Here is a 21,773-nt window from a genome sequence, read left to right as displayed (position 1 = left end):
AAGAATCGTCGGCTGGCGCATCTTCTTTCGGCGGATCTCGTGCATCTCGTTGTCTGGCCGATCGCACGCTTGCATCACACCGGGCTTCCTGCTTCTCTGCTGCATGAACTTTCGGACGGTGCTCCAAGCGCGCTGGGCTTCCTCGAACGGAACAATTTCCTCCTCGACAGTTACCTCGTCATCTTCGCTTTCCACCGGCTCCTCACTGCACAGAATCTCCTCTGCAATCTCCTCCAGCGTGAAATACCCGCCAGTCGCGAGGCGCTCGTCGGCTTCGAGAAAGTCAGACAGCTCGATCTCCTCATTCTCGTGCATCTTTTCCTCGGCAGGCAGAGCTTCCCAGATGTCGGGCAGCTCCGCATCCTGTGGCTCAGTTTGAATCTCCTCTTCGATGAACTTGGCCTTCGCGAAACAGTTCCTGATCGTCGACTTGCCGACCTGCTCCCAAGCACGCCCGGCAACGTGTAGAGCGTCGAGCAATGTGAACTTGAACTCCTTTCCCTCGTCTATGGCCTCAAGCCGGCGGCATAGCAGGAGCTTCTTGTAGTGGCGCTTGAGGTTCTCTATGATTCCCTGATCCATTGGTTGCGAATTGGCTGTCGTGTTGGGTGGAAAGAAGACCAGTTGGATGTTGTTCAGCTCGAGCTCGGGAGGGTGGCCAGAGAAGTTATCGAGACAGACCAGCACTCTGCGTCCCTGCTGGCCGAGTCGTCCGTCCCACGCATGCAACATCTCCTCGAAAAGCTCCACCGTCATCCACGCCTTCGAGTTCGCCTTGTACTTGACCGGGATCTCTTTGTTCTTGAAGGCACGGGGTTTCTTGGAATTGCCAATCACCAGAAGAGGGAACTTCTCGCTGCCGCTCATGTTTGCCCCAACCAGAAGAGTGATCCTTTGCTTGCTTTTCTTTCCTCCAGTACACCGCTCTCCTGAAAGCCATGGTCTTGTTCGGAAGCAGCTGCCAGAAGAGTCCAGTCTCGTCCAGGTTGAAGACGTCGTCTGCGGAGAACTGCCCGAGTAAGGGCCGGAGAACCTGTTGTTGCCACTCAAGAAGGGATTGCGAATCCACCGCTCCAGCTTCGCCCTGCACCGTCTTGAACGTGATGCCGTGGCGCTTCTTGAAATTGCCCAACCAACCGTCGCTCGCCATGAAGTCTGGGATGTGCATCAGCTCGGCCAGTTTCATCGCCTTCTCCTTGATCAGATCGCCACTGACAGGCACATTCTGTCCTCTTGATTGCTTCAGCCACATGAGCACTCCCTCATAAAGCTTCGGGTCGTGAGCCTGCGTCAACTTCATGCGCTTCGATGGAAATCCAGCTTTGATTGCAGCCTCGATTGCATCCTTCTTGCTGAGAATGCCCTTCACGGTGGTTCTCTTAACTTCGACGCCCATTTCTTGCTAATCTACCTGGCCAACTTGGACTGATTCGGCTCCTTCTTCGCGGCATCGATGATCTTCTTCTCCTTCAGCATAAAGTCGGTTCGCTTGCGTTTCTGAGCTGACATTATGGGCTGAATTTGAAAAAAAATGATGTCACTGTTGTACGTGTGCCTGCGTGTCTGTGTGTGTGCTCGCGCTTTTTTGTGTCTCGTTGTGCGTGTTGTGATTGGCTTGTTGTGGCTGGCATCGGGGAGAAGAATCGCGTGTTTTGACACAGTCTGACTATGCGCGTACGTATTGAGTTATGTTGTGCGCAGCTGGACTGTAGTTCGTCGCTTCGCCTTTGGACGTGAGTGTGATAATCGAGCACTGCGCAATACAGACTTTTTCACGACTCGTGCCTTTTAACAGTCACACAGTAGTGGCATGGTAGCGAGAGTAGGGGGTGGCATAGTAAATTTATATTGAATTGAATTTTGCCGGGACCGAGCAAAAGTGGTATAATAGCGAGAGTGGCATAGAAGCGAGGTGGCATAGTAACGAGCTTTGACTGTATATATATATATATTTGTGTTTACATAGGAATATAGATACATGTGTGTGTTTACATCGGAATCACGATATATGCGTGTATACATAGGAATATAGATATATGTGTTTGTAGACATAGGAATATAGATACATGTGTGTGTTTACATAGGAATATAGATACATGTGTGTGTTTACATCGGAATCGCGATATATGCGTGTATACATAGGAATATATATATATATATATATATATATATATATATATATATATATATATATATATATATTTGTGTTTCCATAGGAATATAGATACATGTGTGTGTTTACAGAGGAATATAGATATATGTGTTTGTATTCATAGGAATATAGATATATTTGTGTGTGTACATCGGAATTTCGATATGCGCGTGTGTTTACGTCGAAATTTTGATATATATGTGTGTATACATAGGAATATCGATATATGTGTGTATACATAGGAATATCGATATATGTGTGTATACATAGGAATATCGATATATGTGTGTATACATAGGAATATCGATATATGTGTGTATACATCGGAATTTTGATAAATGTGTGTGTTTGCATCGGAATATAGATATATGCATGGGCATATATTGGAATATTATATAGCTCTATGTGTGTTTACATCGGAATGTAGATATATGCATGTGTTTACATAGGAATAGAGATACATGCATGTGTTTACAGAGTAATACAGATATATGCGTGTCTATCCATAGGGATAATGATATATGCCTGTATGTGTTGGTTATGAAGTTTGGTCATGCTTGGTTGTGTACATTTGTGTGTTTGGTAATGAAGCACAACGTAGCATTATCATTGTTAACTCCCCTTCTCCCCTTCCCTTTCTCTCTCCCTTGTACCCCCTCCCCCCACTCATATCTCTCATGTTGACTGTCTGGAAACACTTTTGTGTTGTGGTTCCATGATGTTGAGTAATCTACTGATGTGTACCTGTGAATGGGGTTGTGAATCCACCGTTTGGAGAGGTTCTGGGTTGAAAGGATCGAAACCTCAATGATAAACGGTGCCCAGCTGATGATTGGGCAGTTGGGAAATCAATCAAGTGCTTATTTTTAAGGTCATAACTTTAAATAAAGTCGACTGTGTAAGTACTTAATAAACAATACAGTGTGTGTGTGTGTGTGTGTGTGTGTGTGTGTGTGTGTGTGTGTGTGTGTGTGTGTGTGTGTGTGTGTGTGTGTGTGTGTGTGTGTGTGTGTGTGTGTGTGTGTGTGTGTGTGTGTGTGTGTGTGTGTGTGTGTGTGTTTCGTCTGGCTTCCTTCTTGGGACTACGGTGTAGTCATTGGTCTTTATTTTGCTTTTTTCCATTTTTCCAGAAAATATTCCATTTCACGTCAAATGCACAGAGCTTTTCTCTTCATATCCTGCAGTCCATTTCGCAGTATTGCCTGAGTAAATAATCTCATCAATTATGACATTTTTTTGTTTGTGATTGTTCATGTTTTAATAATGCCCAATTATTAGTATGCATTAACTTTTCCTGACATTAACAAGCAAGCCATTACCCTGTTTCAATAACTGTGGAGATATGACCTAAAAGCCCTGCACTGAAGTTTCATTACCGTACACTGTCTCTCAACAGAGCTCACAAAGTTTTGCTTGTTGCCCAGTTAGAATCTGCCAAACATAATCAGTACAGTTTAATTAATGTAAGCATGAATTTATACAGCCATAATTGTTCACATTTGCCGAAAATAGCAAAAAATATATGTTTTTTGTATGTTTGTTTACATTGTCGAGGCTCGTATAAGAGCTTACACACAACACACAGCAAGGGGGGAATGAGACAAGAGGGGCAGGAGAGGGAAGGAAAAAACAGTGGGGAACAGAGACATTCGGAGGTCTGTGTAAGGGAAAGGGATGGGGTGGGGAACAGGGGGTATACATGATGGAAACTACAGGAACTTTCAGAAAGGAAAGCAGGGGGTTTGAAGGAGGTGCGTTTGGGGTGGGTAAACGCGGGTAGAAAAGAACGAGGTTTTGGATGGGGGAAGATAAGAGTTGGTGGTGAACTGCTACTTTGAAGGCCTGGAGGGAAGAATGGAATTGAAGATAATGTGGGAGTTTATTCCAAAGGCGGGGAAAAAGAGGAATGAAAGAGTGAAGGTGAGCAGTGATTCGTGATTTAGGTAGTTTTACCAGAAGGGGATTGCTGGCAGACATTGAGTGCCCGATGGAAATATGGTGGGAACATATTGCAGACAGAGCAGAGGGGGCAAGAAAGAGAGGAGACGGTAGAATACAGAAAGACCACCGACCTGCCTGTGGTGAGAAAGTGAGAGGCCCAAAGACTCAGCCTCATCACAGGAGAACCATTGATCCGAAATGCCTTGGTTTCCACAGCGTGAAGCCAAGAAAGGTGAGAGGCAACAGCACCAGCACGAGGGGAGGGCAGTACTGCATCAGGCTGCTGACAAAAGCTTTGTTTGTGATCAGCAGCTCAGGTTGGTGGAGGAAGGACTTTGCACGACGGAGGATTTCCAGTCGGCGACTGGCGTTGGAGGCCAGGTTGGAAATCTGGCTTTCCCAGGAAAGATCATGGCAGATAGTGTGAACCAGAAGCTTGATTGAAAGGAGCTCTTCCAGAGGATTGTTGAGAAAGTAGGTGGGGGGGAGTGTAATAAAGTGTCCTTTCAGAGAGACATAGTGAGAGTGTGAGATTTTGTCAGGATTGAAAGACATGTTCTACGTGTTGGACCAGTTTGTGATTTTACCCAGATCTGCAGAGAGTGAAGAGGCTGCGGCTTGCTGCTTTAATGGATGATAGATGGTATGGCAGAGAGTGGAGTCATCAGCAAAGAGATAAAGAGGATTTTCCAGAGAGTTGAAGAGATCTTTGATGAAATCTAGAAAAAGAACAGGACCCAGAACGCTGCCTTGAGGAACTCCAGCTTTCGCAGGAAGAGCGGATGATAGAACTCCATTTAGGGCCACACGTTGGCTGTGACGGGAAAGGAAGTCTGCAAACCATGAGTGGAAATGGCCTTGGATACCATCGGAAGAGAGTTTGGTGAGCAGGGCAGGGTGCCAGACCATGTCAAAAGCACGTGATATGCCTACTGATACGGCTCGGATTTAATGTCTGGCATTGAGGACCTCCATCCATTGATGGGAGAGCAGAAGCAGCATGTCCTGGGCAGAGTGACCTGCTCTGAAACCAAATTGATGATTGGAAATCAAGCCATTGGTGCAGAAGAAGGAATTAATGCCAGAGGCGATTATGGGTTTCACAACCTTGCTGATGATTTGGTCAAGGCTTATTGGTCAATAGTTGCAGGGATCTGTTTTTGCGCCTTTTTATTAAGGGCGGTAATGTTTGCTGATTTCCAAGCAGATGGCAGATGACCGTGAGCAAATGAGAGGGTGAATAGAACAGAGGGTGAGCAAGAGCAGAGGAGCAGGTTTTTAGGACACGTGGGCTGATGCCGTCTGGACCGGTTGCAGAATCTGTGTCAAAGTTTGACAGCAAACTACCCACTTTGTCGACAAAGTACCCACAAACTACCCACAGAAGAAAAGGATACAGAGTCCAGGGACAGTTGGGTGCGACTGGGTAAGGTGGGTAGAGAAAGCGATGGGTTTTGGACACAAGATTTAGCTGCAAACACCGAGTTGAGGCATTCAGTCTTTTCATGTGCGGTGTCAGCAGTGCGGCCATTTGAGGTAAGGGAGGGGATGGAGGGGGTACATACACCTGAAAAAGATTTGATTAGACACCACCAGGATTTGGAGGAGGGAGAGAGGTTTGAGAGTTCAGACTTGAGATTTGAAAGTTGTTTTTTTCTGGCTCTCCTTAGGATAGACACACACTTGCTCCAAGCTTTATGGAAGGAACTGAGATTGCCTTCAGTTGGGTTTGCTGTCCATGAGGCAAAGGCAAGTTGTTTCAGGCCAACTGCCTCGCCACAAGCTTCATGAACCATGGGTGGGAGGATGGGTCGGACAACTGAAGATGAGAGGGGATAAATCTCTGCAAGAGAGTGAGCGTAAGTTTCTTTGAAAGAATTCTCAGGACAAGGTGATTTTGGAAAAAGTAGCGATTGAAGACCAGTCCAGAAGTTTGATGGCTGCTTGGAGACCCTGCCAGTCAGGCTGAGTGAAATTCCAGACTCGACGGTGCTGAGGTGGTTCTCTGATAACAGCCAGAGAAATGTCCATATTGACAAGCATATGATCAGAAGAACTGATTGGAGCAGAGGAAGGACAGCAGATATTTTCAGGGAAATTTGTCAAAATCAGATCCAGAAGAGATGGAGCACCGTTGGTTGAGATCCGTGTCTGGAAGTTGACCGATTTGGAGGGGGAAGAGTGTGTCAGTCCCAATGAGTCGCAGAAGTGTTTTGCTGATGTGCCATAGCAGGGGAGAGGTATCCACACCTAGCCAACTGGTATGATGACAATTGAATTTACCACATATGAGGAAGAGAGAGTTTGGATGAGAGGATAGAAGTTGGTCCATGTTTTCAGAAAGTGAGGTGTAAATGCAGGGCCGGATTTACCATGTGGGGGGCCATGGGCACATTGATTGTGGGGGGCCCCCAAATTTGGAGATTAATCAACAACTTAAATTATAACTGCTTTTTCATCAACAACTGAACTTATATCTGTAGATTTGGCAGATCTTGATCATGAATGATTTGGCAAATATGTTCACAAATTACAATTAAATCTGACAATATGACAAGATGGACGGATTGTTATTGATATGGCTGGTGACTTATCTCTGAGCTCATTCTAAAATCAAATCACAAAAATGCTGTTGCTACAAGAGTAAGAGATAGAGATAGACTAATATAAGAAAATAAAAAATGACGCACTGTCATTAATCATACTATGAACTTCGAGTAAAAATCTTCGAACTTCTAAAAACCCTCTGCGCAAGAGAAATCCGAAATGGGAATTAATAGCCGACTTCCAGTGACCGCAAATATACGGCAGTTTCATCCACATCAATGAACATGCACACGGTGCCTTAATCAATGGACAAACTTCCTGCACAACTTCGCTGCAGCGAACTCGGATATGATACTGTCAACCTGCATGGAATTGAGCACATCGGATTCGGTTGAAATGATGGTCAGATTGACCAGTCTCTGCTGCCCCATCGTGGAGCGAAGATGGTTCTTCATAAGTTTGAGTTTTGAAAACGAGCGCTCCCCGGAGCAGTTCGACACCATCAGTGAGAGGTAAATCCGAAGCAGCACTTCCACGTTTGGGAAAGTATCGGTGAGTTTTCGCTCGATGAGAAAACTGTACAACTCGAGTTCAGTACGGCCAGAGTCTGGCTCTGACTCCTTCATCATGGCTTGAAACTGAATAATTTCTTATGTGAGGTCAGGTGACAGATCTTCCCGATACAGCTCGACGAGCTTCGAGCATGACTCTCGAATCTGCTCCACTTCCAGTTGAACAAGAGCACGCAGGAATCCAAATCTGTCGCTCATCTCGCTGTCAGCGTTTGTACACTTTTCCAACTGAGACAGCAGTACGTCGATCACTGTAACGTATCCACTGATGTGAAAGGACTCCTTGGCGTCTAGTTCTACTTCTGGAGTGTGTCCGTAGTCCAAGGGAGCAAGACGGACATTACGCTTTCGTCTACGCGATCCGCGAGTGAATTCCTCCATACCTGAGCACTTCACTCCGTCGAAACTTCACTTCAAAGGAAAGTATCAAACTGATCGCATAATGACTGCACGAAGCTCGCCAGTGACTGGAGGAGCTGCATGGCTGTGTTGAGATCGGTAGCTTGTGACTGAAAGGTTTTACTCGTACGATCAAATCTACCAAGGACAGTAGACCAGAAACCAGCCTAGAACCCTATCTCGAACGTGCACATCATTTGGTGGTATCTCGGCGGTGTTTCTCGTTTCACTATTCAGTTGTTCATCGTTTGCGATTTCATCGAGGACATCCATGATTTTGCTGTAACCATCTACTAGAGCTCGGGTTGCATCAGAATGAGCCGACCAGCGAGTGTCGCTGAGGCGCTTTGGTACTTGCAGACCTTTGGCTTTCAGGGCGTCAAATAATCTGGCGTAGCACGACGTGGAAGCTGTAAAAAATACATGCACTTGTTCCACGAATTCAAAGAATGCTGCTGCAGGTCTACAGCATCCCACGGCCAACTGACCGACTAAGTTCAGGGAGTGCGTCACGCATGGCGTGTTGGATCATTCCCTGCATCCCGTTGTATCGGCCACTCATATTAGATGCGTTATCATAAGATTGCCCTCGGCAGTTAGCGATGTCCAATCCAGTGGCTTTCAAAAAATCCAGTAATGCCGTTGCTTGCTTGAGTCCAGTGTGTCCTGTGTTGCTCAGAAACGTCATGAAACGCTCCACTGGAGCCTCGTTCTCAATGTATCATACAATAACTGTGAGCTGGTCGATGTGGCTTATGTCAGTAGAATCGACTGACAAAGAGAAGTATTTTGCCTCTTTCACACGAGCGACGATGTTATCCAGAACAGATTTTCCGATGATGGAGACTAACTCTTCATATGTCGTAGATGATAAGTCGTTGGTGTGGCCACTACCTTGGTTGGCATATTTCTGAATGTGCTGCGCCAAAAATGGATCGTATTCCGCAAGTCATTCCATTAAACCAAGGTAGTTACCATTCGTCCGTGACCCAACAATTTCATCCGATCCACGGAACGCTTAACCACGCTCAGCGAGAAACGATATCACGCTCACACTTCGTTTCAGCACCTCCCTCCAATAGGATGCAATCTCACTCACCTGTTTGAGTTCAGTGTCCACACGACCTGCGGATGGATGTTACTTTGTCTGACAAGCGGATGATATTCGCACAATGTACATGCGAATGCTCATGCACCTCGATAGAACAACTGGCATGCTTCCAGTCATTGAATCCTTCCCTGCCAGGGCAGTAGCACCTCCAAAGAGCTTGCAAGCGATACAGTACAGTTTTCCAATTGATGTGGAGAAGCAAACCCAGGACCTTTTCACGGACTCTCCGTTTTGTAGTCTACAGTAAAAAAAGATTCTTGGAGCAGCAGCGTTTCCTACCTTCAATGAACTGTATGGATGAATCACAGGGTCCAGTCAAATTCTGCAGGGGCTCCAAATCTCGTGATGCCCAGTAGTCGATCATCTCTGATGACGGTCGCTCAGGAGGCCAACATGCAATGCAATTGGCAAAGCCAGGTCCACGATCAGTCAGTATATCTCACGCTTCTTCATCTGATGCATGTTCTTCATCAGTGGAACCTTCGGTGATGTTGGGCAAATCTTGATGCGGGGGTTGCATTGCCAAATCCGCTTGTTCTGTCTCTCTTGGTGTTGCAGCCTCTGTCATGGACGAATCGCCTGTTTGTGCAGGAGTGAAAAACTCTGAGATTTTCTGGGTCTTGTCGACGACGGCCTTGTGTCTTTCATCTTTTCCCTTGGAACGTTTCCGCTTTTGAGCACAACTGTCATATTTCCGTGGAGCCCTGGATTTGTGCCTGTCGTCACTGAAGCCGCTCATTGTGGTTGCTGCAGCTGGTAGGTACTGAGTAACCGAGGTATTGTCAGAGTGCACGTGGGATGTACCAGAATCACGAACAACAAGTATGTTTCGCACACCTGGAACATAGAAAGTCACACCGTGTTACTGTACTGTGCGCACCAGTAAGCAGGGTACTGACAGCTTTCCCTGCCAGCCGCAGTTTCAGTGTGTACAATACTACCCCTGCCGGCCGTGTGCTGTGCTGGCCTGGCCTAGTTTTACCACGTCGACTTTCACCTTTTTCACCTCTCCTCTGGCTGGACTTCTGTATTCCGTCTGTGCTTGCTGGGCTCTGGCGGGCAGTGCCGTTGTTAGTTGGTCACGCTCAACCATCCGAAGCATTGATGATCAATCCAAAAAAGGATCCGAATGCGGGCCCCCAATGCCCGAGGCTTGCCCCGGGAATTTTTGACCACGTTGGATCTGTTCTGCGGACTGTCGACAAAACGGCTTGAAAAAGCCAAAGCTTGAAAAGGACCCTCACAATGATGGACAATTTTGAAAAGATATCCTTACAAAGAGTTTACAATCTTCATTCACCGACAATAAAACTTTCGAAGCACATTTTCAAGGGATTTTCAAAATGTCATCGAAATTGTGTGGGGCCCCTAAATGTGGGGGGCCCCGGGGCCATGGCCCCACCTGGCCACCCCTAAATCCGGTAGTGTGTAAATGGAGACATCACTTTTTGGTGGACGGTACAGCACACATATAAATGGGAGTGGAGGGGAAGCAGTAGCCAGAAGTATTCCTGGGGGTGTGAAGGAGTGAGGGCAGTGCATGGAGAGTGAGGAATGGAGTCTTTGATGAAGGGAGCAACTTCTCCACCAGGACGAGGCTCAGGTCTGTCAAACCGGAGGAGGGAGTAACCAGGGAGAGAAACCAGGAAATCAGAGACGTCTTGAAGAAGGAAAGCTTCTGTTAGGCAGATTATGTCTGGTTTGTCAGTGGCAACCTGTGTCAAAAGGTCCTTCAGATTTGAGCGAAGGCCCTGGATATTTAAGGTCCACACTGTTAATGAAGAGGGAGGGGAGGAGGCTTTTGGGGCAGGGTAGGGGAGGGAGAGGGTTGGACAAGGGAGGAGGTTATAAGAGTTGTTGAAAGAGTGTGAGGGATTGCAGAAGAGCTCGGGGAGGGGGCGGATGAGGAGGAGAAAAGGCTCTGTGGTGCTTGGATTTTGGTGCATTGGGGAGTAATAAGAGAGGGGGCATAAGGCAGCTGAGGAATTGAGGAGGTAGAGTGATGAGATGGAGGAGAGAGGGCAGAGTAAGCAGGCAGCTTTGTGGGTGAAGGGGGGGGGACTTTGAGAAGGGTGAGTGACGGGGAAGAATGATGGGAGCAGTGTGAGTGGGGAGAGTTGAGGGGGGAGTTTTTGAGAAAGGTGAGAAGGAGGCTTGGAGGGAGAAGAGTGTGATGGTTGCTTTGAGAGGGAGGGATGAGAGGGGTGAGTTAGCACTGAAGTTGGAAAAAAACAGAATGTTTGATGTAAAGTGAACATTCATAGCAAACTGGGGTTTTTTAATTCTTCGGTCAGAAATGCGATTAAACACGTTTCTTGAGGGATGCAATAAAGGCGAGATAAGAAACGCTGTAACAGTTGGATTTTTTTCGGAAAGGTACGAATGAAAGGTCGAATTGAGAGCAGTCTGTTGAAATAGAAAAAGAGTCGTGGATTATGATGCAGTAATGAGAACCACACGTGTGAAAGAGGAACATGAGGCATTTTCGAGACCATTTTTGGTTTTATTATGATTATAATCATAATAATTATTTTTTGATAAAGATTGTATAATATTTGGTGAAGGAAAGGTTTAAGAAAAGATTGTGAGGTGAATGGTGAATTTGGATCAGTAAACGCAGAGGGTGGAAACAGATCACGTGGTTACAGGGGAAAAACGTCGTTACGAGAGGTGTATAGTTAAAAGTGAATTCATTTCTTATTATTATTATTTTTTTAATAAGTATTGCATAAGTTTCAGAAAAGGAAAGGTTGAAGTAAAATTGTGGAGGTGTATGGTGAATTTGGAATGGTAAATGCAGGGTGACACGTGGTTACAGGAGGTGTATAGTTGGGAAGGATTCAAGGAAAATTATTTTTTTTTTTGATGGATTTTTGAAGATTAGATATGATTGGAGAATGGAAGGCTGTAGGAAGAAAACGTGAAGGTTATGGTGAGTGTGGGTCAGCTCAAGTAGAAGAAAGATGGTGCCAGCAGGAGGAGGAAGAAGAAGAAGAAAAAGAAAAAGAAGAATAATAATAAGAAGAAGAAGAAGAATCGGTACTCGTGGGTATGGGGTTAATTTTAAGACAAGAAATAGAGTGTGTTGCTGGATGGGATAGATTGAGGGGTTGGGGGGGTGTTGGGAAAAGTGGAGAAAATTGAAATTGATGGTAATAGTGAGAGAATACAAACAAAACGATCACACACCTAGACAGGAAGGAGGTAGGCCTCAAGGAGCCCGATAAGACAAGGTCGATGAAAACTCACAAAATAGCACGATTTTTTGAAACAAAACCGAACTAGGAACACACAGTAAACATGTCTGTGAGAAAATAAACAGTTAAAACATGACGTATAACGACCGGAAACTTAACTTTGAGAAAGTCGGCAGAGACCCCTGACAGAACGAGCCGTCACTTCAAACTCAAAACTGGAAGTGAAATGAATGTTGGAATGTGGTTTTCATATTTGCTTTCTTTGGGCTTGATATGATGTAATTTCAACATTGCAGGTCATGTACTTCAGTTCAATCTTCCCATATGGTGTGCTCTTCTGCTTCCTGGTACGTGGCCTGCTTCTGGAAGGTGCTTTTGATGGGATCAAGCACATGTTTATGCCAAAGGTCAGAGTTCACCTGACTATATTTAGCACATGGTACGTTTTATATGTTAAGCCATTAAAATATAATCAACCAACTCGACACCGTGTCATATTGAAGCACAGCTGGCATGATATATGACTTAAATAAAAGACTGATCTGAAAATAAATAGAACAGTGTTTGAATCACCACTTACAACGGCTGCTGACTGATGTGATTATGACACCCTTTCTGCTATTTTAGAAATTCAGTCAAATTGTAGATGCTGCCGCACATATTGTGATAAAAAGTGAAGTTTAAATGTGATAGTTTTTCAAAATTGGAAACTTTGCCACGTGGGACAAAAATACATGACAGATGAAATACCGTCACCACTGTTTGATCAACTTTAACTTGATTAATTTACATCAGTCATACATGTCACATTTTGTGATAATTTGCTTGATGGTATTTTATTTACGATACCTTGGTTTTTTGGGGGACCGTTTTACATGATCTACAGTCTCTCTTAATCTGGAAACACTCGCTGAACTTCCTGTGCATACACAGGTACATAAATTAACCTGCTCATTTGCCGATTTCTCATTCTTTGTAATATAATTTTTCAGAGCCAACCTCTTTATTTTCCAACCTCGTGCATAAGCTAATATTGTGTATGTATCCATACTGTGTGTAGATATAAATATAAATATATATTTTTATTAATACATATATATTTATATGTAAACATAAATATATAGATATATTTTTATTTAAATTTAACATCGGCTGCAAAGCAGCCCCTGTCAAAACTCTCGTCTGTCTTTGGTGAGGACAGGAAGAGCAAGGATACGGTCAATCGTTGACCTCTTCAGTGTAAAGCCTGACTGTTCTGGGTGCGGGTGCTCAAGCAGATGGTGGCAAACCCTATCAATAATTATCCATGAAAAGACCTTGCCCGTCACTGCGAGCAGCATCACCCCTCGGTAGTTGTTGCAGTTCTGGCGATCACCCTTCCCTTTCCAGAGAGGGACTACAAAGCCCCTCTTCCAGTCAATTGGGAAGATGCCTGTGTTCCTGGCAGAGCATAGAATTGCATGCAACGACATGAGTACAGCATTTTCACCAGCCTTGAGAAGTTCAGCATGGATGCCACAGATCCTAGGAGCTTTACCCCCATTTCAACCGGTTCACCGCAGCCTGTGTTTCCATAAAGGAAGGTGGATCACAGTGGATTGAAGGGTCATCAATAGGAATAGTAACACCCCTGATATCCAACTCGACAGCTGGTAAATTAGCCTGGTACAGCCGCTCAAAGTAACGAGCCCAGCGGGCCTTCACATCGGACTCCTTTATCAAGACCCATCCGACCTCCTGTCCAACTGCAGTACATCGAGGAAGAGGCTTGGAGGAATGCAATGCACAAATTCCCCTGTAAGCAGGACGAGAATCACTTGGTCACAGGTGATGCTCTACCCCCTCACAGATTCCTCGCACATTTGCCTCCTTGTGCACCCTCAACACACATTTCGTTTTATGCTTCAACTCTCTGAACAGCTCAGTTCTGCCTTTCAGTCTAGTCCTGTGACACTGCTCAATGGTATCCAGTGTCCCTTGAGAGACAACATTCTTCTTTACTCTTTGTTGAGTTACAAGACATCAACCATAAACATCAAGGCACTCCACAACTCTCCAGGATTCCTCAAAGCACTCAGACCCCCAAAATGCCCACTCAGCCTGTTCACAAACTCCTCAGCTGCCCACTCATCCTTGAGCTTGCCAACATCCAGCTTAGGCTGGGATGGTACCATTCTCCCAGATTTAAGCTGCAACTTCGGAGTTGCAATCACAAGCGTATGGTCAGTTTTGAGTAACTTAGCACTCAGGTAGACCCTGCAGTTCCGGATTATCCTCCAGTGACCATCAATGAGCACGTGGTGAATCTCCTTTGCCACACCACCATTGTTGGAATGCCAAGTCCAACGATGAACCTGTGGGCACTGAAACCATGAACCAGCCACCCAAAGTCCATGACTTATTGCAAAGTCAAGGAACTTAGTGATATTCTGGTTCACAGTTCCAGACCCATGGGGACAAACGCATGTCTCATAACCATCACTATTAGTTCGAGTTCATGCATTGAAATCCCCCAAGACAAGAACAGTATCTCACTTGGGGTACTGATCAACCACATTCAAGCATGGCAAAGAATGCATCCTTCACGGTGAGATCACTCTCTCAGTCTGAGCATATACAGATACCAGAGATATGACACCAAAGGAGTGATGAATCCTTCGTCTCATAATGCGCTCGTTGACCGTTGTTGCCTCAATTACCATTGGAATCAGCTTATTGGACAAACCTACAGCAACTCCTTGGGCATGGTAACCAACAGAGTGACTAGACGTGTGTGTGTGTGTGTGTGTGTGTGTGTGTGTGTGTGTGTGTGTGTGTGTGTGTGTGTGTGTGTGTGTGTGTGTGTGTGTGTGTGTGTGTGTGTGTGTGTGTGTGTGTGTGTGTGTGTGTGTTGTTGCGGTTCAGGAAACTGCATCCCTCAAACACCAATGGCAGCCAACATACAGTGGTCCCAGTCAGGTATTTCATTTATATACGTTCAGATAATCCCTTCCTTCTTGTCTAATGGGTCAAACGGGACAGTGCGTTGTGTAAATCTCATAGCTTGGTCTGGTTAAATCTCTGAACTCATTCCTATTCTTTTTTGTTTTTTCTATTCCTGAGGTAAATCCAAGCAAGGGGTCCTCGTGAGGCCGGCAGGCACTCTGCTCAGACACCATCTGTAAAAACCACAGCCACGCCCTTCGTAAGAATGCGTCCTCACAGAAGACAAGTCATGGAAAAACAACACATGAGATTTGTGTTGTTGCTAACAACTTACAGTATACATGCGGCCCACTCTTTTCAACCCATTTCTGAGTCCAATAATTATTGGTTCACGAGCGCCAGCCAGTGACCACGATATTCATTATGTCTGTGTGTCTGTCTGTGTGTCTTTCTGTGTCTGTCTGTCTGTCCAGAGCATAACTCCGTGGACTTTGATCCGATTTTGATGAAACTTGGTTATGTGTTCGATATCAATGTCTCGTTGTGTTTTTATGGATGAGGGCATGCTATGCCCATTGTGGGCCGAGCCACGCCCAAATAAAAGCCATTTTTAGGGGTTAGTCGGATTAAAAATCTATCTTCTCCGAGGGAATTGACTGAATGGAATGAGTTCTTTGGTATTTGAATAGCAAAATGAATTATCTAAAACTTGTCGTTGTCCGATTTTCATTTTCGTCCCAAGGTCAAAAACTTAGAAAATTGTGAATTTTGACATAAAAATCATACAACCGCCCAAACTTTGAGAGCTGGGATGACAATATTTTTTAATGCATAATCTTGAGGTCATTCCCCACCTAAAGTCTTGAAACCATTTTGCTCTTTCTCGAACACCTTGCCCGTGGCGCCCCCTTCAAGTTTGTTTTTACGCTGATTTCATCGAAGTATGGATAATTATCCGAGGAGTGCGAAATGCCATATAGCCTATATGACGTTATATTGTTCCTGGAATGTTCCAGAGGAAGTTTTGCACCAAAGGTCATAATCTTTGACCTTTGACCTTTAAAGTCCACAAAGGTCAAATTTTCAAAGTTGTGGGAATCGAACCGGGTTTTCGACTTTCTTCGACAAACTAACTCCGATAAGCTATAGCACTTATCCCGTTTCCTTATTTTAATGTCCACAACATTGGTTTGTGACCTTTAAAGGTTATGCAAGCCCGAGTTCGCTCGATCAGATGATGAAAGGTTATGCAAAGGTCAAATTTTGAAAGTTGTTGAACGAAACTGGGTTTTCGACATTTTGCAGCTAATAACCTGTCACCCATTCCCCATCATGTTGATCATTTTTATAACTTGGTCAAAAATTATCACATTGTCTCATCCTTGACTTCTGAAACAATCTGCATCGTCAAATACCGCTCGTGAACTATTGTCGTCTTCAGACTTGTATCTGTCCTTTTTTCAAACCAAACCACCATTTAATAATCATATCTGTCCTCTTTTCAATCCAAATCTTCATTTAATAATTCTATCTATCCTCTTCTTTAATCCGAATCTCCATCTAATAATTATATCCAATCTTTTCCCTCGGTTCCTGACACAGATTGGGGCTGGCACGCACACACCACTGCTTTTGATGAATGACCGCATGCTCGAAGGTGGCGGACCCACACGCAGCCCCGGGGTAATTTATTATCGCATACGGAGCGGGGTGCGAGTGGCACACATCTTGTTTGGGTCTGCGCATGTGTTACCATAGCATCTTACTGTTGGTCTTCACTGACCACCATGGCCGCGGGTATCTCCCGCGGACGGCAAACATCCTCTCGCCTCTCCGCCTGACAAGGCTGCTGCCAGGCAGAGGCATGCTGTATGGCTCGGGCCACTTGGCTTACTGACCGGCGCTGACCGCCGGTCGCTGTGGACGGCCCAGGAGTTCGGTGCAGAGTGATTTGTGTCATGGTGCTCGGAGCGAGACGATTCCGCAGCTTGGAACCATCTGGCCAGAAGTACAGTGAGGCCGCTTCCGATCATGGCGGCCGGTCCATGTGCTGGCTAGGGCCCAACCAGAGCACCCAATTTGGGTGACCACACATCGCTTTGGCTCGTCACCCCCACCCGCACCACGGGGTCCATAAAAGGAGGGTCGCGGGGCTGTCCGTCATCGTCTTTTCCTGCTCAGCATTCCTCATCTGCTGGCCCCGCCTTCCTTCATCATTGACTCGTCTGTTGACTCCGCCCTCTTCGCCACCTCGTTGCTGACTCCACCCACCCACCTGATCCTGTCTGCCAATCCACCCACTGCTCCGGACTCCGCCCACTGCTCCAGACTCTGTCTTTCTCCACCCACTAGTTTCTGACTCCACCCAAAGCCCTTCTTTCATGCCTGTCGGGTGTGCCCATTTAGAGCAGGAGCTAGGTGACTTTTATTCAACATGGAAGGTGCAGATGTTTAAGGGTGCCAGTGGTGTAGAGTAGGCTTGGCAGATCCCAGAAACCCAATTCTTAAGTTGCGCCATTGGTGGGTGTGGTAGGTGGCGCCACCCAAATCCAAGATGGCTGTTTCGATATAGGCTAAAACCAATATTGTCATACATCAAGTAATACTAGACCGATTCCAATTATCTTGGTATGCATTCTGATAGTTTTTGGTATGCCCAATCTAATGGATAGGGTGTCATTATCAGCCAAGGTCAATGTCATGAGATAAAGGTCAATATCACAGTTTTTGGTCAATTTTATGCCTGTTTGACCTTGACCCTTTGATTCAAGGTCAAATCTGATGACATGAAATGATTCGACATACATTAATTCCTATTAGTGTCCAATACATACCTAAGCTCTCAGACAAGTATTTAAATAGTTATAGGCATATTAAAGCAAGCTATAAATCGATTTGGGATCACCCCCCTTATTTCATGTGACAAATTTCTGACAAATTCAAGTGTCATGCAGAGTTCCAGCAACTTAGCAACAACAAATATGTAAGATTTTGAACATTTTAAAGACTTTCAACATGAAATTATATATATATATATATATATATATATATATATATATATATATATATATATATATATATAATGCATAACAGTACCAAGAACATGAATGACTTCCAAAAATGAAATGTTTTTATGAGGAAATAAGAAATCTAGTGCAAAATAGATCGGAAATTTGACTATTTTTGGACTAAAGGGGGAATTCCTCCATTTATGGGAATGGGTCCCCCCCTTTTTTAAATAGCCCCTGTAATGTTTTAAATATTGGTCTGAGGGCTTAGGCATGTATTAGGCACTAATAGGAAATCATGTATGGGGAATAATTTCATGTCATCATATTTGACCTTGAATCAAGGGGACCAGGTCAAACAGCCATAAGCATTAGCATTTTCACAAATGGCTAGAGGTTCGCTGACTGACCGGACATATAAATCCTTAAGACATATACAGCTCAGATGTATGGGTCTCAGGGAAAAGTCATGTCACTGAATTACCATCGCCGTAATGTCTTTGAAAAGGTGTATGGACCAAAAGCTAGATCTCGGAATGCACGGGCAAAGCTGAAGGGAATTGATGGTAGCATGATTCCTCCCTGCGAATCAGAAATTTCCCAACACATAAAACGGTCATAATTTGTAGCAAAGATGTGGGCCAATGCTGATTTATCAGAATTAAATCAACATCCATCTTCAAATGATGGCTGGGAGTTGCATGAAGAGCAGTATGAAATCATTTGTTTTGATGGTCAACAGCTTCCAGTCACTGGTTCCAGAGGAAGAGGATCACTCACATCAAGAAAGCTCTGATGATGACCTCAATGTGTCTTCATCAGATGAAGATGGTCTATCCTCAGATGAAGACTAACTCTGATAACAACACAATACCATTCATTGAACTTAAACCAACCCTGTCAGTATAAAAACAGAATTTTCACAATGTGGGTTTTATATTAACTAGTCAATTATGCATATCCATGGTGGTGATAGATAAAATAGATCCCTAAATTTATAGAAAGTGGTAGATTAGTTCTATATGTATATATGCATGGTGGTGGTAAATAGGTTAGGTAATATATAGAAACAGATTGTAGTGGGGCATTGTCATGCAAACCATCAAAATTAACAATTTGTTTCTTTTCCAGAAAAATTCATGCAGGTGGTCAAAATAAATTTATTTGAAAATTAATTTTTTCTTCTTTTTTAAGACTCACATTTTCCAATCAGAACACATTTTTGATGAGTACAAAATTATCTAAAATGCCAAGTCACTAGATCTACACTTTGTGATAATGACTGAATGTAATGGTTACAAATGAATGATGTAAAATCTGCCATTCCTATAAATCTAATTAACATTGTTCTTAAGTAAGCTTTCCACCACAAATCCTATTCTTAAGGCCCTCGCCCACTGGCCATATCTGCCCCCGACCGGCCCACTCAAACTGCCCCACCAATCTGCCCGACCTGGGCCGACCGAGCCGAGTGGCCCCAGACTGGACCGACTGCCACATCTGGCAGGTCGAGGGAGGTCGGGGGCAGGTCTGGCAGGTCGGAGGCCAGTCCTCTTCCTTCTCCTTTCTCTTCCCCTCTCCTCCTCCCAGGCTCTGCTCCCGGCCTCTCCTCATCCCAGCCTCTCCTCCCTCTTTCCTCCTTGCTCTCCACCCCCTTTTCTCCCCCTTCCCTCCTCCCCCTCTACGCATCCCCTCTCCTCATCCTGGCTTCTCTTCATCCTGGCTTCTCCTCAGCCTGGCCTCTTATCATCCTGGCCTCTCCTCCCCCATTTCCTCCTCCCTCTCCTCTCCCTTTCCTCCTCCCTCTCCTCTCCCTTTCCTCCTCCCTCTCCTCTCCCTTTCCTCCTCCCTCTCCTCTCCCTTTCCTCCTCTCCTCTTGTATATGTGTGTGTGTGTGTGTATGTATATATATATATATATATATATATATATATATATATATATATATATATATATATATATATATATATATATATATATATATATATATATATATATATATTGTTGCGGATTCGCGCCCGCCGGCGTGCGAACGGCCACGTAACTCGAATCGCGGCACGTCGCCCACCGGACGGACAATCCAGTCGTGACCCTCTCGGACTAACGCCGGGAACTAGTCACGGGTGGACCTTTCGGCCTCACCACGATCGTGCCAACCGGCCCCCCGCGTGGGATAGGGTTGCTCGCCAAATTCGACCTACCTAAGTACCCACACGGAGGGTAGACCGGGCGATCGCACCTCGCCGCAGGTCGACTTCGGACACGGGCCACTTTAAGCGACCCGTTCCGTACTATCGGGATAACCGAGCGGTGTTATCGTCGGCCTCGACGGTTCGATTAATTATCGGGCGTTTTAGCCCACGACCAACCCTTTACGTGAAGTAAGATGGAGATTCAACAGAGGAAAAGACGAAGCGAAGCGGGAAAACAGTTCAACATAAAGCACATTTATTTCACGATGAACTGAAAGCACACATATACAATTACACCAAAAGCAAATGTAAAAGAAGAAGAAGAAACACACAATATTACACAAAAAGCAAATGCAACAATGCAGATCTAACCGACTACCGAGCACACGGCAACACTTATACAGTTTTACTTCACAGACGGCGCCGACAACACATATACCCAAAGCAAAAGAAAAGGACCACCCTCAAGGATGAGGGGGGTAGGCGGGCCTGGGGCCGAGACCGCGTCGGGCCTACCCGTCTGGTGATGAGCCGCAAAATGGCGCTGGCGCCCCGACTCCGCGGGCCTCGCTGGGACTGCCTGGTATGGGGTGGGAACGGGGCCCCCTTCTCGCACTATCTCAGCGCGGGGGGAAACAGGAGGGGGTTGTTGATGCTCGGGGGGGGGGGTGGATATCTCCCTGTCTCGGGTCCCGCGACGAGCGTCTCCACCACGACCTCGGTCGCGCCGCCGGCCTCTCCCTCCGCAGCTCCCCGACTCCGACACGAGCACCCCCTCGACCGCCTTCGCCGCCGCCACCTCTCCACAGCTCCGTCCAACCGCCCTCTCCGTCTCCTCTCTTGACTCGTCCCAACTCTTCACTGGCTCCGAACTCTTCACTCTCTCCCCTCCGAACTCTTAACTCCTATTCCCAACTCCACCGACTGCCAACTCTTAACTGCCTTGACTGACGAACGCAGCCCCTTATATGCCCCGTGGCCTCGCTCCTTCACCTTCGACCCTTTACCTCCGACCCTTCACCTCTAACTGGCTCCCCATTGGACCGAGGAAAAGTGGGCGTGAATGCTTTTTGATCCATTAATTTGCATATAGCGACCACACTCCAACGCCCCTGGAGGCGGGGCCAAATCGCCCTACGCTCGCCGATAGGACGGAACAGAAGTGGGCGTGAGTCGTTTTTGATCCGTTTTCTTCGGAAAGGCTGTCGCTTTTGCACCCCTGCTCGGTGCGCGCCCTGCACGAGTCCAGTATCGGCGCCCACAAGCGGCGTGGGAATGACGGTGATGCGATGGTTACGAGGGCGAGTTGTGACGGTAAAGGTCGTGGCTGTTGTTGTGAAGCGGCGTTGCGGTTGGTGGTTGTTGTGTGATGGCTGTTGAGACGTGGTTGGTGGTGGTAGTAATGGCGGCTGGTCCAAAATAAAGATAGTAAAAGAAAAACGGCTATCTAGAAGGGTCGCAGCCCGCATAAATGACATTAATTCCCTCTAAACAACGGGTTTGGGCCTAACTACACATATACTTACCGAGATATCTCACCGAAGGGACCTGAATGGTGGTTTGCGAATTTCGTCAACCACAACACTACCCCCTCCCCTTTTTACAGACTCGTCCCGAGTCGTCAAATTTTCGTGTGCCATCATGTGTAGTTTTCCCCTAGTACATTTTACCTACGGATCCCTGAGTGCGACATTCATGGTATTCGTGTCCCCAAAATAAATAACCTGAG

At 45.8% G+C, this 21,773-nt stretch overlaps 1 protein-coding gene across 1 annotated transcript in view; it reads left to right on the top strand.

The window, feature by feature from the left end:
* Positions 1–21,773, top strand: part of LOC147035186 (sodium-dependent neutral amino acid transporter B(0)AT2-like) — a 138,153-nt gene that overhangs the window by 43,886 nt on the left and 72,494 nt on the right. Inside the window, exon 5 of the mRNA XM_085895057.1 lies at positions 12,216–12,326. Coding sequence (XP_085751183.1) covers positions 12,216–12,326 — 111 coding nt within the window. The remainder of the gene's footprint in view (positions 1–12,215; positions 12,327–21,773) is intronic.

Source organism: Eptatretus burgeri, chromosome 1 (assembly GCF_056783735.1).
Source record: "Eptatretus burgeri isolate ZD-2024b chromosome 1, Ebu_testis_v1, whole genome shotgun sequence".
NCBI lineage: Eukaryota > Metazoa > Chordata > Myxini > Myxiniformes > Myxinidae > Eptatretus > Eptatretus burgeri.
Note: the sequence above shows the minus strand (reverse complement) of the source record. Positions and strands in the feature narration are given on the sequence as shown.